General features: G+C 51.7%; 4 protein-coding genes across 8 annotated transcripts; 2 read left to right on the top strand and 2 right to left on the bottom strand.

Annotated features, from left to right (window-relative positions):
• Nucleotides 1-4,311: 4,311 nt before the first annotated feature.
• Nucleotides 4,312-5,986, top strand: LY6G5C (lymphocyte antigen 6 family member G5C; the record flags this gene model as incomplete). Its single annotated transcript, XM_082729472.1, has 2 exons — nucleotides 4,312-4,573; nucleotides 5,817-5,986. 2 exons carry the CDS (start codon nucleotides 4,312-4,314, stop codon nucleotides 5,978-5,980), a joined length of 426 nt encoding a protein of 141 aa, XP_082585598.1. The 3' UTR covers nucleotides 5,981-5,986.
• A 3,115-nt stretch (nucleotides 5,987-9,101) lies between these two features.
• Nucleotides 9,102-11,481, bottom strand: LY6G5B (lymphocyte antigen 6 family member G5B). Its single transcript, XM_082732748.1, has 3 exons — nucleotides 10,709-11,481; nucleotides 10,440-10,568; nucleotides 9,102-10,142 (listed from the first exon to the last, which is right to left on the bottom strand). Exons 1-3 carry the CDS (start codon nucleotides 10,830-10,832, stop codon nucleotides 9,724-9,726), a joined length of 672 nt encoding a protein of 223 aa, XP_082588874.1. The 5' UTR covers nucleotides 10,833-11,481; the 3' UTR covers nucleotides 9,102-9,723.
• Nucleotides 11,482-11,623: 142 nt separating this feature from the next.
• CSNK2B (casein kinase 2 beta) lies at nucleotides 11,624-16,453 on the bottom strand. 3 transcript variants are annotated; one of them, XM_082732745.1, is made up of 7 exons: nucleotides 16,181-16,453; nucleotides 14,788-14,870; nucleotides 13,980-14,082; nucleotides 13,353-13,468; nucleotides 12,832-12,907; nucleotides 12,494-12,683; nucleotides 11,624-11,856 (listed from the first exon to the last, which is right to left on the bottom strand). In XM_082732745.1, the coding sequence occupies exons 1-7, from the start codon at nucleotides 16,227-16,229 to the stop codon at nucleotides 11,766-11,768; spliced, it is 708 nt and encodes a 235-aa protein (XP_082588871.1). In that variant the 5' UTR covers nucleotides 16,230-16,453; the 3' UTR covers nucleotides 11,624-11,765. The 3 variants fall into 3 exon arrangements, with proteins under 3 accessions (XP_082588871.1, XP_082588872.1, XP_082588873.1); XM_082732746.1 differs by lacking the exon at nucleotides 16,181-16,453 and adding an exon at nucleotides 15,461-15,785; XM_082732747.1 differs by lacking the exon at nucleotides 16,181-16,453 and adding an exon at nucleotides 15,183-15,446.
• Nucleotides 15,791-18,936, top strand: GPANK1 (G-patch domain and ankyrin repeats 1). Of its 3 annotated transcripts, XM_082732742.1 has the most exons (4): nucleotides 15,943-16,097; nucleotides 16,672-16,977; nucleotides 17,152-17,776; nucleotides 18,319-18,936. In XM_082732742.1, exons 3-4 carry the CDS (start codon nucleotides 17,166-17,168, stop codon nucleotides 18,761-18,763), a joined length of 1,056 nt encoding a protein of 351 aa, XP_082588868.1. In that variant the 5' UTR covers nucleotides 15,943-16,097; nucleotides 16,672-16,977; nucleotides 17,152-17,165; the 3' UTR covers nucleotides 18,764-18,936. The 3 variants fall into 3 exon arrangements, with proteins under 3 accessions (XP_082588870.1, XP_082588869.1, XP_082588868.1); XM_082732744.1 differs by lacking the exon at nucleotides 16,672-16,977 and having other exon boundaries at nucleotides 15,791-16,097; XM_082732743.1 differs by lacking the exons at nucleotides 15,943-16,097; nucleotides 16,672-16,977 and adding an exon at nucleotides 15,816-15,910.
• Nucleotides 18,937-20,083: the final 1,147 nt, after the last annotated feature.

Below are 20,083 nucleotides of genomic sequence, written 5' to 3' on the forward strand. Positions count from 1 at the left end.
TGAATTCTGGACACCCCCACACAGGCAGGGGCTTTAGTCTACCTCCTAGATTACTTCCTGGTTGGTAAAGCTCATATCAGCCGTCTGTTTTCAGAACAACCACCCACCGGGGTTGGGACCAGCTCCCTGTCCACCCCTCACCCTATATAGCAGGGTTCGGATGGTCTCAGAACAGCTGAGATGCAGATCCCTCATCTGCTGGGGCTCTAGACCTTGCCCTACTAGGCACCAAGTAAGGCCCGGACGGCCAGGCATCCCCCAGGAGCTGGGCACATTTGGTGAGAAGATGGGAAACCTGGGAAGGAGAGGGGGTCCCTGGGCTAGACCATCCCTCATTTCCCCCTATCTTATAGATGCAGGCTCCCCCTGCACTGCTTTCAGCGAGAGCTGAAGGGGTCAGCTCTGGGCTCCGTGTTTGGGGTGAAGATTTGCTCCACTTCCCCAGGAGGGTCAGGTGTTTCCTTCCTGGCTGTCACAAGTGAATGAGGGCCAGGTACCGACCCACTCATTCATCATCCAGCCACTCAACAAGCTATCCCAGAGGTGCCTGGGTGGCTTAGCGGGTTAAAGCCTCTGCCTTCGGCTCAGGTCATGATCCCAGAGTCCTGGGATCGAGCCCCCCAACGGGCTTTCTGCTTGGTGGGGAGCCTGCTTCCGTCTCTCTGCCTACTTGTGATCTCTGTCTGTCAAGTAAATAAATAAAATCTTAAAAAAACAAAAAAACAAGCTATCCCAACTCCCTGAGGGAGGAACCGGATCATTTTTTTTTTTTTCATTTATTTATATTCGGGTTTAAGATCGCTTCCCCTGCTCCTCTCCAGACCGTCTGGTCTAGCCTTTCCGCTAACAGAACTTGGCTCTCGCCCAGCCCAATCATACCCGTCATACCGTCATACCGTCCCTTGCTGGCCCCGTCCCATTCCCCCGACGGCCGCATTCTATCCTCAGGTCCCACCTCCTTTGTTTCGTCACCCTGCGGCTTACCCACCGGAATCCCTCCTCCCGAGGGAAGGGCACTCAGCGCAGATACCGCCCGCCGCTGCTGTCACTATGGCGACTACAGCAGCGCCCCGCCTCTTCACCCTGGAGAACCTCCTTGGAGCCCGTCACTGTGGCAACGAACTCTCGAGGCTGTGCCAGCGCACTAGCCGCGCCCTGTCGCTTATACTGGGGAGTAATAATATGAAACAGGGCAGCTTTGCCGGCGCTGAGGCCACGCCCTTCCCGAAGAACTCCCCTTCCAGCCCCACCCAGCCCAGCCTGGGTGTGTTGCCTCCTGCAGAGCGCACCGCCTGCGGTCTTCTAGTTCCCAGCGAGTCTTCCCGGACTCCTTCAGGGAGCCCAGCCTTAGCTACCCAGAACTCCCTAGTGCTTGGACTTGTCGCTACGGTTATATTCGAGAGAGGGGTTTCGAGGACGCCCTTTTGTCCGCTTCGCTTCAAGAGTAGCCCCCGCTCTCTGATTCTCTTCTACCACTCTGTCGTTCCTTCAGCAGACATATCGGCTGGTACCTGGCGCCCCCCCCCCCCGCAACTTCATTACTCTGACTTTTTCAATAACACGTTTTTCTTTTTTCATTCATCCCAAGGCTCTTGGGAGCGCAGCGGCGTGCACTTTCCTTTCGTGATTCTTCTTTCCCGTGCGTCTTCTTGGCGCGAGTCTCCGTCCATTTCTTCCCGTCTTCCCCGTCAGCACCCCGAGGACGGATGATTTTTGGAAGGTCCGGGACTTTAAGCATGGAGCCCTCCGGCAGGGCCGCACCCCAAACCTCCAGACCCGAAGCTGGAGCAGGCGATCCGCTCTCTACGCCCAGCTCTTCCCATAGCCCACCCACACTTAAAGTAAAAACCCCAAGGGGCGCCTGGGTGGCTCTGCTGGTTAAACGTCTGCCTCTGGCTCGGGTCGTGATCTCCGGATCCTTGCTCACAGCGGGGCGCCTACTTCTCCCTCTTTCTGCTGCTCCCCATGCCTGTACAGTCTCTCTGACAAATGGATAAATAAAATATTTTTAAAATAATAATAATAATAAAGTGAAAACCCTAAGTCTCTTACAGAGACCGACCTCGAAAGGAGCAAGCTGAGTCCGCCAACACTTCAAGCCAAGCAGGCCACGCCTTCGCCCCACACCCGAGCAGAGGTGGTGGGCGGGGCGCCTGGGACGCCCACCGCCGCTGATTGGTTGCTGAGCAGCCTCCGGCCTGGGAGGGTTGGTGGCCCGGCAGCGCCGCCTTCCGGGGAAGCCGCGTAGTCCTCTCGTTGTCCTTTAGGGGTGAATGTCTGGGTCCCACGCGGGCACGGCTCTCCCAGGTTTTCTTCTCAGCGGTTCCCAGGCGAGAACGGAACTTGGACTGGGGGCGGCCCCCGCATCCTCCTGGGAGCTCTGAGGTGCAGTCAAGCTCGGAGAGCGAGGGTACTGTGTCGGAGCCCGTGGGCGCCGGAGATCAGAACCACTGACCTGCAGCTGAGCTTAGGCGGGCAGAGGAAGGGGGGCGTAAGGAAATGTGCTGGCCACCCGGAACCCCCACAGAGGCCACTGGACTGAATAGGTCCCTGGGGACCCAGATGTCCTCGCTTTGGGATTTCTTACCATTCCACATTTTCTCCATCTTGGAAAGTGGTAATCACCAATCACCTCCGTGTGCAAGCCTATCCCCCCACTTTTCCTCTTTCCGTATTCAGTAACTCCAGATCTGTCCAGTCTTTTGCCTAAACATTGGTCAGATTCCTTCATACTGTCTCCTGCCTCTCTTCTGCTAGACCATACCGCCATCTTGTGACTGGACTCAGGAATAGCTTCCTAACTGGTTTCCTCACCTTGGCAATCTTTTACAAAGAGAAATCTGATCTTGTTGATCCTTTGGTCAGTGCCTTTGACTGCCCGGGCGCTCCTGGGAAGCACTCATCTCCCTCCCCACCCCCAGTTATTCCTTGTTGCCTCCCCCACTAGACTGTAAGGGCAGGGATTTTGTGCCATGTTGTATCTCCAACATCTGTTACTTTGAATAAACTTCTGTAGATTAAATATTTAATCTCATTTCATCTTGCCAGGGTCCTGTCCCCAAGGTAGAATATTAGGCCTTAATGGGATCATGGGTGAGGACACTCTGTCTCTCTGGCTATCCTGGCACTGATTTCCACCCCAAATGGGTGTTCCCTTCCTCTTGGCCAATTTCTCTTCCACCAATATAAGCCCCAACTGGAGGCTGGTGGGCAGTCATGCATCTTATGACAGGCCCTGCATGTCGCTGAAGTATGGGGTCCCTGGGCCTCCACAGCATCCCCCAAGTCCTACACACGGTCCTTTTAATAGCGCTGGTCATGATGAGCTTGGTATTTGGTAAGTGGCTCTAAGGGGTCAGAAGGGTCTCCTGGTCTGTGCTGAGTGGAGAAACCCACAGATAGCAGGTGTATGGGTACATTTGCCCAGGATGCTCAGGTAAACCTGGCAGGACGAAAGATGGGATGGATGGGCTTGATGGAATAATGCCTAGGGACTGGCAATATACTGATGTTCACTCTGAGGGAGATTTCTAGTTTTTACCTCAGGGCCGTCTAAACAGCAGTGACCTGAATGGAGACACTGAAGAGATGCCGTTTAAATCTGAGGCAGTGCAAAATAAGGAGGGTCCCTGGAATGTGCTAAATGATAGAACTAGGATCCCCAGAATAGAACAAGCCTCAGTCCAGCCTGATAATCTCCTCACTTGGCTGCAAAACACCACCTATGTAGAAATAGGACTCAAAGTATTTGTTTAGTATCTGCCTCACACTAAGTGCTCCTCAGTGCACTCCTCATGGGTCTGGGGACTCATTAACATGTGGTCTGGGCCAGGGACCAGAGGAAGAGGGAGCTGTATATCCTCGTGGTTGGGGAGAACTTTAGTGACAGCGTTTAATATGAGTGAAAAGACCACCAAACAGAGAATGTGGTGGTGGGCTGCTTGATGTCTGGTCTGTCTACACAAATCACAGACTCCTCCTCTCCTGTGATGATACAGTCTCGTTTTCACCTCTGAACATTACAGATTTAAGGAAGCATATTCAAAAGCGAGTCCATAGTGGTGGGGGACTGTAAAACCAAGTCCCAGAGGAAGAAATGTCCTCACTGAACTCCCCAAAGCTGGAATGAGGGGCCCCTGCCCAACCTTTGAACTTAGAAGCTTGCAGAGTGCTGGGCACATGTTAGCCCCTCAAATACATGTTGAACGAGTGAATGAATTCCTTAATCAGTTCCTTATTTCAGGAGGTGTAAGAGCAGAGAATGGAGATTTTAACAAGGACTTTAAGGCCTCTGATAGAGAATTAATCCAGATGGTTTTCAAGAAATGGAGTTCTTATGGTTTTCTGAGATGGGAAGGTGGGGAAGGGGTTGACCGACCAGGAAATGTGGTAGGTTTGGAGTCAGTGTTTCTCTGTGTTCTAGGTGATTTCGATCCTGATTCGGTTCAGCTCCCCAAATACCTGCGCTGCTATCGATGCCTCTTGGAGACCAAGGAGTTGGGTTGCCTTCTGGGGTCTGACATCTGCCTCGCCCCGCCTGGCAGCAGCTGCATGACCCTCCTCATAAAGAACAGTGAGCTGCTTGTCTTTGGCTCAACCCATTCCCGAAATGCATCTCTCAGCTGCACCCCGTGTTGGGTTCCTGCAACCTCTAGACACTGCTCCCCATCCTGGTCTCTTTCCTTACCTGCCTTCAGAGCCATTCTCGGTCTCCACTTCCACGCTCCTGTTCCCTCAGCCTGCCATTGACTGGATTCTGCCTTCCTTACAGAACCCAGCCTTGTGGGGGACCCTTGTGATCACCAAATCCCCCAGTCTGTCCTCAGACTGCCTTCTCCCTGTGAGCCACAGACCTCTCTCCCTCGTCCACTGCTTCTTCCTGGTCTCTTTCCCTGGGTCTTGCCTTATTCTCCTTGACCCTTAAGGTTCATGTTCACCAAAGTTTGGGCCTTAGCTGTCTTCCCACTTCACTCTTCCCAGAGGATTTGCTCGGATTCCTCAGTTTGAATGTTAGGCCAAACTGTCATGTCAAATGGCCCTCTGGACAGCTCTACCTCATTTTCAATTTGCTGACAATTGTCTATATTCCCTGTTCCTCATGCCTGCTTTTCCACACAATCCCTCATATTTTATTTCTGCTCTCCCTTTTTCTTTCCTTCCTTCCTTTTCTCTTTTCCTCCCTCCCCCCCCCTTTTCAGCAGGGGCCCCCTCCCTTACCCTTTTTAAAACACGAAACACATATTATGTGCAAGCACAATCCTCTGAGATACGTACTGTTATTACTACACCCTACCCCATTTTACAGATGAGAAAACAGAGGCACAGAAAGGTCAATTCTTTGCCCAAGTCTCCTAGAAGCTGAAGCAGTTTGTGGTGATTCCAGAAATGGTGCTCTTAACAACCACTATGTGAAATTACTTTCAAATTCAAGTGTTTTTATTACACTTCTTAAAAATAGATATGGTCCAATATCAGAGTACTCAAGCATATCAAAGAGATGCCTCTCCCAGTTTTTTCTTATATGGTCCCAGCCAAAGTGCTGGTTCCCCTGGAGCAAGACCCAGCTCAGCCCCCTCCAACCATTACTATATTTTGAGTGGCTCTTTCCCACCAACCTTCCACAGAATCCATAGCTGGTAACTTCCCCTGCCATCCCTGCCCCTGGCCAGTTTCAGGAATTACTGCCTTTTAGGGATCCAGGGAAGGGTGTGGGGACAGTGATGCTAAGTCCATATGGAGTGAGGGGATGGAGGGGTTTGGGGGTGTGCCTGGGACCTGGGATCTATGTATCATTGGTTGCTGCCATCCTTCCCCAGACAGTGGTTCTGACATCATGGTGAGTGACTGCCGCCGCAAGGAGCAGATGAGTGATTGTTCATATACCCGCTCTTCTCCAGTGTTTGGCTTCTGGATATTTTCTCGATGCTGCTTCCGGGAGTTCTGCAATAACCCCCAGAACAGAGTCTTCTATATTCCTTAGAATTTCTGCATAGAATTTTAGAATAAAATCCTGCCAGTCGCCTTTCATCTTCCCGATTTCCAGCTGGCTGGCACAGCCAGAACAACTTCCAGTTCCTTCTACCAGCCCTCCTGGCCTCCCTCGATAGGATCCCAGCCCTATCTTCCTCTTGGTTGACACCCCTCAACACTCCTATTCCCACTCTGTCCCGTCCTTGGGCTCCATCTCCAGAAGTCCAAGTTTTGCCTTCAAGTCCTCACGGTCTGACAGCTTTTCTCCTCTCTTCTCCCACCTCTCAGCTGCTCCTTTGCCTGGCTTTGCCCCTTCTCCCACTATAGGCCTCTCTCACCTCAAGTACCCAGGTGTTCCAAATAAATTGGTGTGCAAACTATATGGCCTGTCTCTTCTGGTCGTGGTGGAGGCTGAGAGAGGCTGAGATCCTGCCTGACTTCCCCCTGTGGGGGCGGGTAAGGGGCTCCCAGCTCTGCTGAGCTCTGCTCCTGCCCAGACTCCATGTCTTAGATTCACCTCTAGGCACAAAAAGGTGAAGAGGAACTGGAAGTGCTCCTGCAGGGATGGCTGAAAGGGCAGGGGGCAACCTGGGCAGTGGGGTCAAATCCAGAGCTGTGTGAGAACTCGAAGGGAGGTTCACAGGGGGAAGAGAGGGTGCTGGTGGGAGTGGAGCTGTGAGAGGCCCAGGCCTGGGGTGGGGTGGGGGAAGCCTTCTGGGGAAGAGTTGCTAGGTCTCGTGGAGTCCTGGCCTGATCCCAGGCTCAGCTTCCCTCTTCAAGGACTGTGAAGTTACTGCAGAATTTTGGGCCTTGCGTTCCTCAGCCTCTGAGACTGTCCTCCCTTTGCCTTGCTAGAGCTGTACAAACCTAGACTTTTACACCAAAATCAGAGGTGTGGAGAAAAGTGGGCCTAGACCACAGTGGGTGCACACAGAAGGTTTGGACCTATTTTTGGACCTCCAACTGCTCCCTAACAATACATATTAATACCGGTACTTCCTACCAGAGCACAGACCATTAAAGGGGCCATGGAGCTCTGTTAACATTTGGACAAAATGTGTAAGTGAAAATGTACGCTCTATGATGCCATGTGTATCAAGCAGACAGAATTCCTCTAAGCAACTACAACTCGGGACAGTGGCTACCGTTGAGTTGGGAGACATGCCTGGGAGGGTGCACAAAGGCAGCCTTGGGTGCTGATAAAGGCCTTTATACTGACTCGAGAACTGGTGACACAGGTGTGTGGTTTACAAAAACTCAAAAGTTATGGTGTATGCAAACTTCCACCATGTTTTGCCAGAGGTTTAAAAACAGGCCAGAGGGGCACCTGGTTGGCTTAGTTGGTACACTGTGTCACTTTTAATCTCCGGGTTGTGAGTTTGAGCCCCACAATGGGGATAGAGATCCCTTTAAAAAGTAGTAGTAACGGGCACACTTGGTGGCTCAGTTGGTTACGTGTCTGCCTTTTGGGCCCTGCATCAAGCTCCCTGCTTAGCTGGGGGTCTGCTTCTCCCTCCCCCTCCTCCCTGCTTGTGTTCTCAAGAAAGAGGGGGAAGCAGGCTCCTTGCTGAGCAGAGACCCTGATGTGGGGCTCAATCCCAGGACCGGGAGATCAGGACCTGAGCTGAAGGCAGAGGCTTAACCCACGGAGCCACCCAGGTGCCCCTGCTTGTGTTCTCTCAAGTAAAATCTTTAAACGTTTTAAAAAGCAGTAGTAATACATACACACATGAATGCCACAATCTGTATGTACCTTTTTGTCCCTAGGGCATGTGTCTATTTTGGAGGCTCTCATTTTCATTTTCACCTATACACAAATTTACATGCATTCTTTCAAGCCTATGAGGTACTAGCCCCTCCTTGACTGGTGACCAAACTAAGGTAGGGACAAACTTATCCAAATGGCAGAGGAGCTGGGATTGGGTACCCCAACCATAAAGCTGTACTACTTTTCAGATAAAGGTTTCACAACCCCAGCACTGGTTTATGAGATTCAGAATGAGCTGTACTCATTAACACCAAGCCCAGAGCAGGGTGTTTACTACACATATGGAAAAGTTGTGAATATTCATTATTGCTTTCTGTATGCTTGTAGTTTTTCTTTTCTTTTCTTTTTTTTTTTTTTAAAGATTTTATTTATTTATTTGACAGACAGAGATCACAAGTAGGCAGAGAGGCAGGCAGAGAGAGAGAGAGAGGGAAGCAGGCTCCCTGACGAGCAGAGAGCCCGACGCGGGGCTCGATCCCAGGACCCTGAGATCATGACCTGAGCCGAAGGCAGCGGCTTAACCCACCGAGCCACCCAGGCGCCCTTTTTTAAAGATTTTATTTATTTATTTTACAGAGAGAGATCACAAGTAGGCAGAGAGGCAGGCAGAGAGAGGAGGAAGCAGGCTCCCCGCTGAGCAGAGAGCCCGATGCGGGACTCGATCCCAGGACCCTGAGATCATGACCAGAGCCGAAGGCAGTGGCCTAACCCACTGAGCCACCCAGGCGCCCCCGCTTGTAGTTTTTCAAATGGAATATTAAAATTAAAGATCTAGCAATGGCAGCTCCAACCACGTATCTCTGAACACCCCCATGCCCCAACGTAGCTCCCTACTGAGGGGTCCTGAGTGCCAGGGTCCTAAAAGGAACAGGCAACAACCCAGATCCCGCAGCACCAGGTAACTCTGAGATATAGACCTGGGCCCCCTGGTTTACTCCTGAGTTTTCCTGGTTCAAAGGTTTTTCTACCTCTCTTAGATGGAAAACCCTGATGTGATCGGAGTTTAACTTTCTATGTTTTGTTTCTAGGGAAACCTTTTTAAATTAAAGATTTTATTTTTAAATAACCTCTATACCCAATGTGGGGTTCAAACTTAACTCTAGCATCAAGAGGTGCATGCTCTATTGACTGAACTAGCCAAGCGCCCCTAAAAGGCAAATCAAAGGCTGAAAAATCATAACCCTCACAGCTGAACAGATCTCTAGCTATGCAGAAGGTGGGATGGATATTGGCTTTTAGGGGACAAGCCATGAGGAAGCCACAAAGGCCAAGCAGAGTAAACCAGGCTGTAGATGGTTTGATCCCCCTGCCCAATCAACCTTCTTTTTGCTGAGCCTGACCCCATAAACAGTGTGACACAGACTCAGCCCAGTCCATTTATTGTGGAGAGCAAGCAGGAGATGTGGAGCAGAGCAGGCCAGACCCTCACCTCTCCTCTCCTCTGGCATCTACTGAAGTGGGTGTCAGTGGGGCTGAGGAGGCCAGGGACTGCAACAAGAGAGGAGAGAAACAGACCAGAACAAGGGTGGGGGTGGAGGCAATGAGGCAGGGACAATACAGTGCCTAGTCAGAAAGTGTGCAGGGAAGTCTACCCTTCATTCTTCTTGTTGCAAGTTCAGTCTGGGTCTCAAGATAGGCACAGGATGTGATCTACAACCAGATCTAAATGGGGGCAGGTGACTAGACTGACAAAAGATTTGAAAGATGAGGGGGGATGACAGGCTCCGGTGACAGGAAAGGGATGAGAAAGCCACTGTGCCTTCCCCAGGCCAGCCTGGGCAGATTCTGAACTCATTATTTTCTAGGAGGGGCAGCACTGCCAGTTTCTGGGAAAGAAAAGATCCCAAAGCCACAGTCCTGCTGCGGAAGGGAGGTCAGAGAAATCAAAGAGCAGAGAACATGGGTGCTCTAGGAGGGCAGCACAGGGGGCTGTGGTGTTAGAGAAAAGATGCTGGAATGGAGTGAAATACAGGAAGCCTAAGTCATCAGGGCCTAGCCCTGGGAAGAACCAAAAGTCCTGAATTGTTGAGGAACAAATATATGTGACGTAGGTCAGCAATGGACAAGTTCAGGTTCAGGGGCAGGATGGCCAGGGGGTCCAGGCCTTTGGGCTCCTTCCCAACATGGAAGCTGCGGAGGGGCAGTGAGAGATTCAGGGCCTGGTAGAACCACTGGATCTGGGACTCGGACAGGGGCAGGGGCAGGGCCCAGGCCCCAGCTGGGGGATCAGCCAGGGGATCAGGCAAGGAGCTGTGGACCTGGGGACTAGACCAGGAGTTGCAGTAATCATACTGGCAGCACTGGGCCTGGTACCAGTATTCTGAGAAGTAGGTATTACGTTTTTCTTGGCAGCGGTAAGAATTATACTGTCCACAGCCTCGGATGAGGAAACGAATCTTGGTATCTGGAGAAGAGGGAACAGCTGGCTAGTAATCTCCACTGCCTCCCAGTCCCCAAACCTGTTATCCTTACCCTAGACTCTCCCCATGCCTCACCCAGACCCGACTTCCATCCCAGACTCCTTCCCTCTGAAGGAAGGAAAAACGGGCTCAGCAGACCTCCCTGGAACCCTAGACCCCTCCTTCCAGGATCCTGCTGTCTTCCTCTTGCACCCCAGGCCCTAAGCAGCCTTCATCTGAGAGGAAAGGTGACCAGGCCATGGGCTATCCCACCAGCAGCCCCTTCCTGGGGCTTGACTCACCATAATAGATGGTGATCACCATACACAGTGACGGGGTGCTGATGGTGCACTTCTCTGAGCCTGAAATACACCCTGCAGAAGGGTCTTCTAAGAGGCAGAGGTGGCAGGTCCGGACTTCAGGAACAGGAGCTGGGGAAGCAGAAGACAGGTGGGATGGGAGTGTCGGCTCATTCCAAGTTCTGCTTGCGGGGAGCCCGTGAACCAGGGCTACAGCCCCACCCCATTCCAGGACTGTCACTTCTCCCTCCTCGCCCCTGGGCCCCACTTACCTTTTCCCACTGCGAAGCCCACTATGACCAGCACACCTACAAGCATGTGCACCTTCATGATGGAATTCTGGGGAGAATGGCAGTCCCTGAGGGGTATCCTGAAACCCCACCTTCCTGTGACCATGCTCTTTGGATCCTGAGCTGCAGGGTGGTTTTAGTAGACAGTCTGAGCAGGAGCTGTAGACGCAGAGCTATATTCCTCAGCTGGGGGGAGGAAGTTATTAATTTGGCTGGAGAACGGCATGTCCTCACCCACAAGGTCGGCTTCTTGAACGTGGGAGCAGTGTCCCAGACAACACCTGGGCCTTTATCCAGCTGTCTATTGTTCTCATGCCCTGAAAAGATCTATGCCCACACCTCAAGGGTCCATGGATCAGCTTCTGACTCTGGTACCATATGCTGTCCTTCCCACAGCAGAACGGTCCCTACTGCCCTGGGAAAAACTTTGGCCAGGCACCCAGGGTCCCCATCCTTCTGAGAAGAGCATATCTCAGTTCTCCCAGCAGGGGGCGCACAGACACCACCCTGCAGCAATTGGGGACCTTGTCCCTCTCCACCCCTTACAGTTCTGTTTACTTCAGGACCACTTGCCCTGTAAAATCAAAACCGGAAGATTTTGTTGTTGGTTATACTACTTACGGTACAAATAAATAAACAGCCTTAGGTGGCTGAAAAAGAACGAATATGTCTCTAGACTTTGAAATCTCATTTTCCCCTCAAGCTGTGGCCTTGCACATCTCCGCATTCAGTACTAGAAATTCTGCTCTGCTGCTAAAAACCTCACCCAAATCCACTGGGCACCAATCTGTGCTGGTTTTCAACTTGAGGAGGGTGGGCTGGGCCATGAGGGCCCCTGGAATCAGGCACAGCAGTACCCTCCCGTCCCCCAACCCCAAGCACCAGCAGACCAGCTCATGGTCTTTTCTTCCACTTTATTTCATATTCCCACCACAATAATGACTCCTTTAATTTAAACTAAAAACCATAGAGGGATCCTGAAAGGGTGGCAGCAAAGGATCGGAGGTGTCAAAGACTGAGGGTCAGGTGGGATGGGGAATCAGCGAATCGTCTTGACTGGGCTCTTGAAGTTGCTGGCGGCTTGGAGCTGCAGTTGGTAGGCCATTGGATGGATCTTGAAACCGTAGAGCCTGTGCCGGGGCAGAGGTCAGAGAGGCAGCAGTGTGAGCCCCACCCTGTCCCTGCCAGTGGCCTGAGTTTCCACCTCCCCACCCTAACTTTTTCATGGGTCTGCTCAGTGCTTAAGAACAGTGGCTCCCAAATGTCTTCCCTCCAGGATACTGGGAAACGTACTTTAAACAGCCATTAAAACTCAAATTCTAGGCTACATGTAAACACACACACACACACACACACGTATGTATGTGAGTGTATGTTTGCATGTGTGCAGATCGGCACTTGTTTCAATATAATACCAAACTGTTCTTCCCAATAAACATGATGTTCTGGGAAAATAAATCACACTTGTTCCTGGCAAAAAGTTGAACACCCAAGATGATGACAAAAACAGCTACCATTTAAATGGTGCTTCAGGTGCCAAATGTTTTTCAAAAGCAACTATTTAAATATACCTTATCGGTCAAATACTATCATCATCCCCATTTCACGGATAAGGGAACCGAGGCACAGAGAGGCAAATACCTTTCTCAAGGTTACATGCTCTGAGAAAGGCAAACCTCAAGAAAGGACCATGCCCTGTCTTCCCTTCTCTCTAGGGAATCCCGAACCTTTCCTTTGACCCTGGTTGATTCTATCCCTGCTCCCCACCTGGGCACAAACTGGTTGGCGGGCCGCTTAGGCCGGTACTCGGGGTGCACCATGAAGAGCATGTGAGGGAAACCGGTGCCGAAGTAGGCGCCGTCCGTGTGATGGTGCCTCGATGACTTGGGTGTGTACACGTCCATGCACTTGGGGCAGTAGAGCTTCACCATGGCCTCACCTGGGATGTCCGAAAGGCCTGGGAGACAGCCAGACTCAGCAGGCCGGGCACCCCCAAGCCTGCCCCACCTCCCTCCAAGACTCAGGCCCAGACTTGCTGAGCCCCAACTCCTTCCCAGGAGTACCAGCCACTTGATGTGGCCTCCTTTCCCTTCTCTAGCACTCACCGATGGGAAGCATTGGCTGGTTCTCACAGTACACACGGGGACAGTAGCCAAAGTCTCCCTGCTGGTACTTTTCCAACTGAGGCGAATAAAATGAAAGGGGTTGGTGGGTAGGTATGAACAGAAGAGGCAATCCCTTCATCAGCCCAACCCACATTGCTCTGTCCTCCACTCCTGCCTTTCTGTCCAGAGACCCCTTCAAGCTGGCCCAAATGGGCCCTCATACTCTCCTGCTTCCTCTGGAGGTTAGGCAGGTTATAGACCATCAGAGCCATTCGCTGTTTGTTCCCTGAGGAAGAGGCAGACTGCAACAACTTCCGGTCCAAGGTATGTTTCCCTCCCTGTAAACACCTCAGTCAGCACAACTCCAATTAGGAGTTAATTCCCAGTCCCTGTATCTGGGGTTCTTCCCCTCGTCTCAGCTACATTCCTTGACAAGGTTGAAAACATGTGACTCCTCGCTGCAGGAACCTCTGCTTCCCTTACTGCCTCAGAGGAGTCAAGTGGGAGCAGAGAGGCCTCACCATCTGGGCGATGCCACGGTTGGTGAGGATATAGCGGGCGTGGATCAATCCATAAAGCATCTCGGCTGCCTGCTCAATCAGGTCGCTCTGGTTGGGGTTGTCTTCCAGCTCTTCATCTGAAACATGGCCCCAGCCGATTGAAACCACTTGTCTTACAGCTTTCTTAGAGGTCCCACCCACCTCCAGGGGCTGCTGGCTACAGTTTGCCTGGCACTCATCTCTGCACCACCCATCACCTGGGCATTTGACCCAGAAACTCCACGAACCCAAGGCAACTCTGCCTTCTCTCTACACTTCTTTAGCCTTTTCTCTCTTCTTTCCCTCCCGACTCTCAACAAATAAATGAAAAATATCATTGCAAAAGATGGCACTCTAGACTAAAAGGTAAGGAAATGAGACCCATGGGGAAACTAGCATCAGGGGATAGAGCCAAATTACAGGATCGGGTGGTGTAAGTCACAAAACCAGGCAAAAATCAGATGGGGGACCAAAATGAAGGACAGGACTTTGGATAAAAGGAGTTGGAGACCAAAAGAAAATTTGTAAATTCAAGAAGCAAATAAATAAGAATATGAAAACAAAAACAAAAACCCATGCACACACAAAACAACCCTGAAGGTGCCTCACCAGGCTCCAGGTCCAAGATCATGTCTAGAGCTTGTCGATAGTGAGGCACCTGCTCATTGAGTCCAGTGAGATTGAATTTATCCTGGATGTAGTCCTCATCCACCTGTCAGGATGTGAAAGTCAAGAAACTCATAGCAGAATCCTCAGCTTTGACCTGGGCACATTGCTCTAACTGGTGACTTATTCTCAACACAACTGCTTCTGTTTCCCCTCATAACCCAATTCCAACTCAGCAGAACTACTTGAGTCTCTCTCTCCCCTGTTCACGTACACTGCCTTTCCATAAAAGCTTTTACTTTTTTTTAAATAGCTATAACAATCTCCTCCTTAAAGAAACATTCCTTTCAAAATCCTGGTTCCTACTCCTGCCCCACATCTCTACAAATCTATTTTGTCCTCTCCTTAGGGGAAACCGGATTTCCAAGGAAAGTGGAGACTGAACAGCTTGCGTCCTGTGGGCAGGCAGTTATAATCCTTTGTATTATCGGCACACAACTTTGCACGTTACAAAATATTTTCACAAACAACATTTTAATTCTAACAGACTCCCAAAATATGGGCTAGCAGTAGCAGTCTAATAATAATAATAAAGTTGACTTGTCCAATGTTACATTGCTGGAAGATAACAGGCTTGGGACTTGGACAGTCTTGCCACTTCACAAGTTAGTGAAGGTGACTACTGAAGGGACTTTTCCTTGACAGGAAAAAGTTTCCATAACAGCCTGTAAGAGAAGTGGAAACTAAATATGTGGGAAAATACATAGCCAAACTTGGTGTGGAGATGCCCGGGAGACCGAGGAGAACTCACTTCACAGAAAAATTCATTGCCACGGAGCCCACAGAACCAGGAAATCCAGGACACCTCCTCTGAGCTGCTCATCTTCACGTCAGCTGGGGGAAAAAAAAGGGTCTAAGTAAAGCCCAAGCTCTCCCACCCAGCCTCTGGTATCCTCCCTCCTCCCACACTTTGCTCTCCAACAATGAAAGAATTTGGGGCCACCTTTCCTTAAAGAATCCTAGACTCTGGAGCACCCCTCTCCAGTTCCTGTTATTCACACCTCAGCCCCTTTTCTGAAATTACAGATTCTCTGGAGTCCCACCACTCTTCGAGTCCCACCACTTTGGACAGGTATTAACCATCAGTCCTACCCATATCCCTAACGCTGCCGAAGTCGGGCAGGGCCGTCGGCTCAAGATCCCTACCCCACAGGTCTCTGCATGTCCCCTGCGTCTTTCCTAAAGGTTTCGAAGTTTATCCTTTCCAAGCAAAGGTGGGCCCCTTTTTCTCTCACGGCCTGGGGGTCGCCGTGAGGTCCCGTTCACAGGAGTCCCCACAACCCGCCTCCGCCCCTCCGGCCATCCCTCCCAGCCTCAGCGCCCGACCGGGTCACTTCCTCCCCCACCCCCACATCAACGCTCGGAGACCCCATGTGCCGCACCTAAGGACAGGGAACTCGCCGCGGCGACGACCTCAGACTCACCGGCTGGACGGGGACCGGGAACAGGGCGGGGGAGGGGAGTTGCCGCTTCCAAGGAACCGCGAGGGCTACAACGCAGGCCACAGACCCGACCGCGGCAGCCGAAGTGGGGTGGCGGGGTGGAAATTGGGGAGGGTGGGGAAAGGGCAACGCGCAAACGCCAAGGGTCGGGCGCCGCAGTGAACGCCGGGAAATGAAGTCCCTAGTAGAGAGAAACTGGCGAAACGAGAGAAAGGCGAACTACGAATCCCAGGATGACTCAAGAACGACCCTGGCGTCGCGAGGCCCAGGAATAGGACGCTCGGGGGGCCGGGCGAAGCGAGGTGCCACCGGAAGCGGAAGCGCAGTACCCGGGTCTGGGTCAGGGAGTATAGGAAATACAGTTGTAGGATTCCGCGGCCGAGGGGCCGAGAGGGGGCGGGGAAAGGAACAAGGCTGGCGGGCAGGTTTCCTGTACGTATCCTCACGCAGCGAGAGTCGGCTTTAGGCACTCGCCTGAAGCCCAGGGTACTGACCTTATCCCCGGCCAACCCACCGTGTCCTCATTGCCTGTCGAGCCTCTCGCCCAAGTCAGGCCCGCCACTGAAGGCCCCGTCGGGGCCCCAGTTTCACCCCGGAGTCTGGTCTCCTCAGGCGGGAGGTGAGGCCAGGCTCCTTCCCTTGGGAAGGGTGGGCTGGGCTGAGGTGAGCGGTGTGAAAACCGGGACGGCCCCGTGCGCTCACCTGTGGTGGCGCCAGCCATTCTGCTGCTCGTCCCCTTGCACTTCTCCATTTCCTCTTAGGGCTTAAATTGGGGGGGGGGGGGGGTCCTCTGCTGCGGCCACTAAGTGTGATCTTCGAACTCTGGTCAGAATAATGGTGAGGGGCAGCGTGACGTTATTTCATTTCACGGCTTCGGGGCATTCCACAGGTTTCGTTCCGCCTCCTCAGAGCCTTCTTAACTCACAGAGTGGTTTCGCAGCTCCAAAAAATGAGCCCGGAGCGGGGGCCACGTTCGGGGAGGCGAAGGGCATTGTGGGGGCGTTATGTTAAAGTAGGACCCCAACCGACGGAGCCTCTGTCCTCGCGCTACCTGGGCACGTGGCATTTTGAGCGGATGCTATTGGAAGGGTCCCGGGTGGGGAAGCTGAACCTAGCTTTGCAAACCTAGCGCTTTGCACATGCCTAAGCCCTCAGGTTATGTTTTGTGTGTGTGTGTGTGTGTTTTTTCCTAGTCACGTGTGCGTGTTCGGGTCATTTGATCGTCAGTTCCTTTGCTTAGAGTGGCGCCGTTTCGCCGTACGGAGACTACGAAGTCACAGAGACTGGAGCTTCTCCCCCTGCTCTCTCTCTTATTTCTGTGTTAAAGCCTGTTTTTATTTGGGAAGATGAGACCCGGACATAGGATCAAGGAAGATTTAAAAGGCTAGGCTGATTGTTTTCTTTTTTCCTTTTCTTTCTTTCTTTTTTGGCCGATTGTTTTCTTAATGGTACATCTTATCTGGTGGTCAAGTTTCAGAGGGAAGCTGTTTTTATTATTGGTGAGGACGGGGATGGGGGCAGAACGCAACCTCTGGGCAACTTCATTGAATCTTCTTTGTTAAAATAACCTTTAGTAAACTGTATGGGCAGTTATTATAGGGTTCCCTGTTTCTCCACATGACCTATTTGGCTTGCTTGTCTCATACTCCCTTAATCTAGTCTCATCTTCTCAGTTCTCCCAAAAGCAATGTCTAGGCCCTCCCTCATCAGCTTCACTCCAGCCACCAACCCCAATGACCTCTGGAAAGATGGGCAGCAACAGTCACAGCCTGAAGAGCTGGAGCCCACCTTGGATGGGACTGCAGCCCGGGCTTTTTATGAGGCCGTGATTGCAGATGAGAGCAGGGTCCTTGAATCTCAGAGATCTCAGCCTGAACCTACCAGAAAGAGAAAGAGGAAGAAGAGAAGAATGATGAGGGAAGCTGCTGCAGGAGCCTCAGGAGGACATGGACAAAGGAGATCCCTTGAGGCAGAGGACAAGATGACCCAGTGGATACTGAGGGCAGCTCAGGAGGGAGACCTGGCAGAACTAAGAAGGCTGTTGGATCCCCGTGAGGAAGGGGGAGCCGGGGGCAATATCAACGCTCGGGATGCCTTCTGGTGGACCCCCCTGATGTGTGCTGCTCGAGCAGGCCAGGGGGCTGCTGTGCGTTATCTCCTGGGCCGTGGAGCTGCCTGGGTAGGCGTCTGCGAGCTGGGTGGCAAGGATGCTGCTCAGCTGGCCGAAGAAGCAGGTTTCCCTGAGGTGGCGCGCATGGTCAGAGAGAGCCATGGAGAGACGAGGAGTACAGAAAACAGGTGAGGGGAAGCCTTAGCCCATGCCCATCTTTCAGTGTGTTCTGCCCTTCCTAGCCACTCCACACCAGAGGCTCTAGAACAGAGCTGAAGTTTATCTTCCTGATCCTCAGTATAGGTTGATAAGGCAGTGTAATAGAGTGAAAATAAATATGAGCTCCCTGGGTTTAAATCCTAATTCTACCTACTTGGGCAAGAACCTAATTTTAATGTGCCTCATTTTCGTTATCTGAGAAACACAGGTAATAAGAGCACCTGTTAGGATTTAATGGGTCAGTATACATAAAGTGCTAGAATGATGCTTACCACATAGTAAACACTGTATATATATTAATTGGAGCCATTATTATGCTCTGCCCAAGAGCTTGTGAGGCCTGGTTGCCATTTCTCCCAGCTGTTCCCCTCTGGGTCCCTCACTGCTAAGTGGGTTGGAAGGCAACTTGTTTTTTAGCAGAAAGACTGGAAGGAATTCCCACCTTGCCACCCCACTCTGAGGCCTCAACTCTTTCCCTGCCCTGAACTCTTTCTCTTTTTTGCCTCTGCAGGTCCCAGTCCCCCTCCCTCCGGTACTGTGAGACCTGTGATGTCCACTTTCAAGACTCTAACCATTATACATCCACTGCTCACCTGCTGTCACTGCCCCGTGATCTCAGGTCCCCCAACCTGCCCATTGGGGTTTCCGCCTCCAGCCCAGGCTTCAAGTTGCTGCTGAGGGGTGGCTGGGAGCCTGGAATGGGGCTGGGACCCCGGGGTGAGGGCCGCACCAACCCCATCCCAACTGTCCTCAAGAGGGACCAGGAAGGATTAGGCTACAGATCAGTGCCCCAACCCCGAGTCACACACTTCCTGGCTCGAGATACTCGGGCCGTGGCTGGGAGGGAGAGAGCCCCTCGGGTGACCACATTGAGCCAGAGGGAGAAGAGAAGGCAGGAGGAGAAGGACAGGGCCTGGGAGCGGGATCTGAGAACATACATGAACCTTGAGTTCTGACCTTGGTAAGTAAGGTCTGATCCTGGTCTGTTGCTAAAGTCTGAACCTGGACCTAGGCACTTTGGCTTTTACTTTCTGGGGTCTCCAGGTCCCAGATCGTCAGATTTTAGTCGGTGGGCTCTGCCTTTGGAAGAGAGGAGCTGAGAGCTGAAAATAAATCAAACTTCTTCCTCTTTTGTGTTTATTCACTTTTCTGGAAGCTGTTGTGGGAAAGCTAAAGTCTGGGAGCCACATGCACTTGAGCCAGAAGGGGTAGCCCTTCCTTGTGGCATGATCGGGTCACCTCTCTGCCAGTCTGGTTAATTTCCAGGGCCTAGCCCCTGCCTGGAATGCTCCACCTATTCTTTCAGTCTCCTGAACCAGGAATTGCCCAAGCTCTGTGCCAGTCTCGCCTACCCCAGGAAGCATCTGCTGACGTATGCAGCCATACGTCACTTTTTATTTTATTTTATTTTTTCAATTACTGATTTTTAAATGTTTTATTTATTTATTTAACAGAGAGAGACAGATCACAAGAAGGCAGAAAGGCAGACAGAGAGAGGGGGAAGCAGGCTCCCTGCTGAGCAGAGAGCCTGATGTGGGGCTCCATCCCAGGATACTGAGTTCATGACCTGAGCCGAAGGCAGAGGCTTTAACCCACTGAGCCACCCAGGCACCCCTCAATTACTCAGTTTTTTTTTTTTTTTTAAGATTTTATTTATTTATTTGACAGAGAGAGATCACAAGTAGAGAGGCAGGCAGAGAGAGAGAGGAGGAAGCAGGCTCCCTGCTGAGCAGAGAGCCCGATGCGGGACTCGATCCCAGGACCCTGAGATCATGACCTGAGCCGAAGGCAGCGGCTTAACCCACTGAGCCACCCAGGCGCCCGCAATTACTCAGTTTTAAACAAGATCAAATACTATATGCTAAGAAGAGGAGTAAGACATTCCCAACTTTCTAATGGCTCATAGCTAGAGGAGGTGGCAGCTATGTGACCAAATACACAATGTATGGTGATAGGGGAAGCCTGGGAAAGCTCATGGACGTGATGAGAGTAGATAGGGTCTTATCGGAAGAAGCCAATGGGCTGGAAGGGCCTAAGAATATCTGGCTTCTAGGATGATGTTAGCAGAACTAGAGCCCAAACCTCCCAGTGTACATTTGGCCTCCCAAATGTAAACTTTAAGTCAGGGTTCTTCATTTTACAACGTGAAAACGCCTGAGGGCAGGAAGCATGTACTGTTTGTCAACACTTGTCTCCCCTTCCCTTCTGCTGCTCATACCAGGTGCTGGGCCTAAGGAGAGCTCACTGTTGTCAGACCCAGGAAGTAAAATCTGCAT

This window comes from Mustela nivalis, assembly GCF_964662115.1.
Source record: "Mustela nivalis genome assembly, chromosome: 5".
Lineage (NCBI taxonomy): Eukaryota > Metazoa > Chordata > Mammalia > Carnivora > Mustelidae > Mustela > Mustela nivalis.

What these genes read in the sequence shown, in the direction of transcription:
- LY6G5B (XM_082732748.1), bottom strand. Translation starts at nt 10,832, where the DNA reads ATGGTCACAGGAAGGTGGGGTTTCAGGATACCCCTCAGGGACTGCCAT. An exon ending in GGGCTTCGCAGTGGGAAAAG is followed by an intron (nt 10,569 to 10,708) that starts GTAAGTGGGGCC and finishes CTGCTTCCCCAG; the next exon opens with CTCCTGTTCCTGAAGTCCGG. An exon ending in GGTGATCACCATCTATTATG is followed by an intron (nt 10,143 to 10,439) that starts GTGAGTCAAGCC and finishes CCTCTTCTCCAG; the next exon opens with ATACCAAGATTCGTTTCCTC.
- CSNK2B (XM_082732745.1), bottom strand. Translation starts at nt 16,229, where the DNA reads ATGGAGAAGTGCAAGGGGACGAGCAGCAGAATGGCTGGCGCCACCACA. An exon ending in AATGGCTGGCGCCACCACAG is followed by an intron (nt 14,871 to 16,180) that starts GTGAGCGCACGG and finishes TTTTTCCCCCAG; the next exon opens with CTGACGTGAAGATGAGCAGC. An exon ending in GATCTTGGACCTGGAGCCTG is followed by an intron (nt 13,469 to 13,979) that starts GTGAGGCACCTT and finishes GCCATGTTTCAG; the next exon opens with ATGAAGAGCTGGAAGACAAC.
- GPANK1 (XM_082732744.1), top strand. Translation starts at nt 17,166, where the DNA reads ATGTCTAGGCCCTCCCTCATCAGCTTCACTCCAGCCACCAACCCCAAT. An exon ending in ACGAGGAGTACAGAAAACAG is followed by an intron (nt 17,777 to 18,318) that starts GTGAGGGGAAGC and finishes TTGCCTCTGCAG; the next exon opens with GTCCCAGTCCCCCTCCCTCC.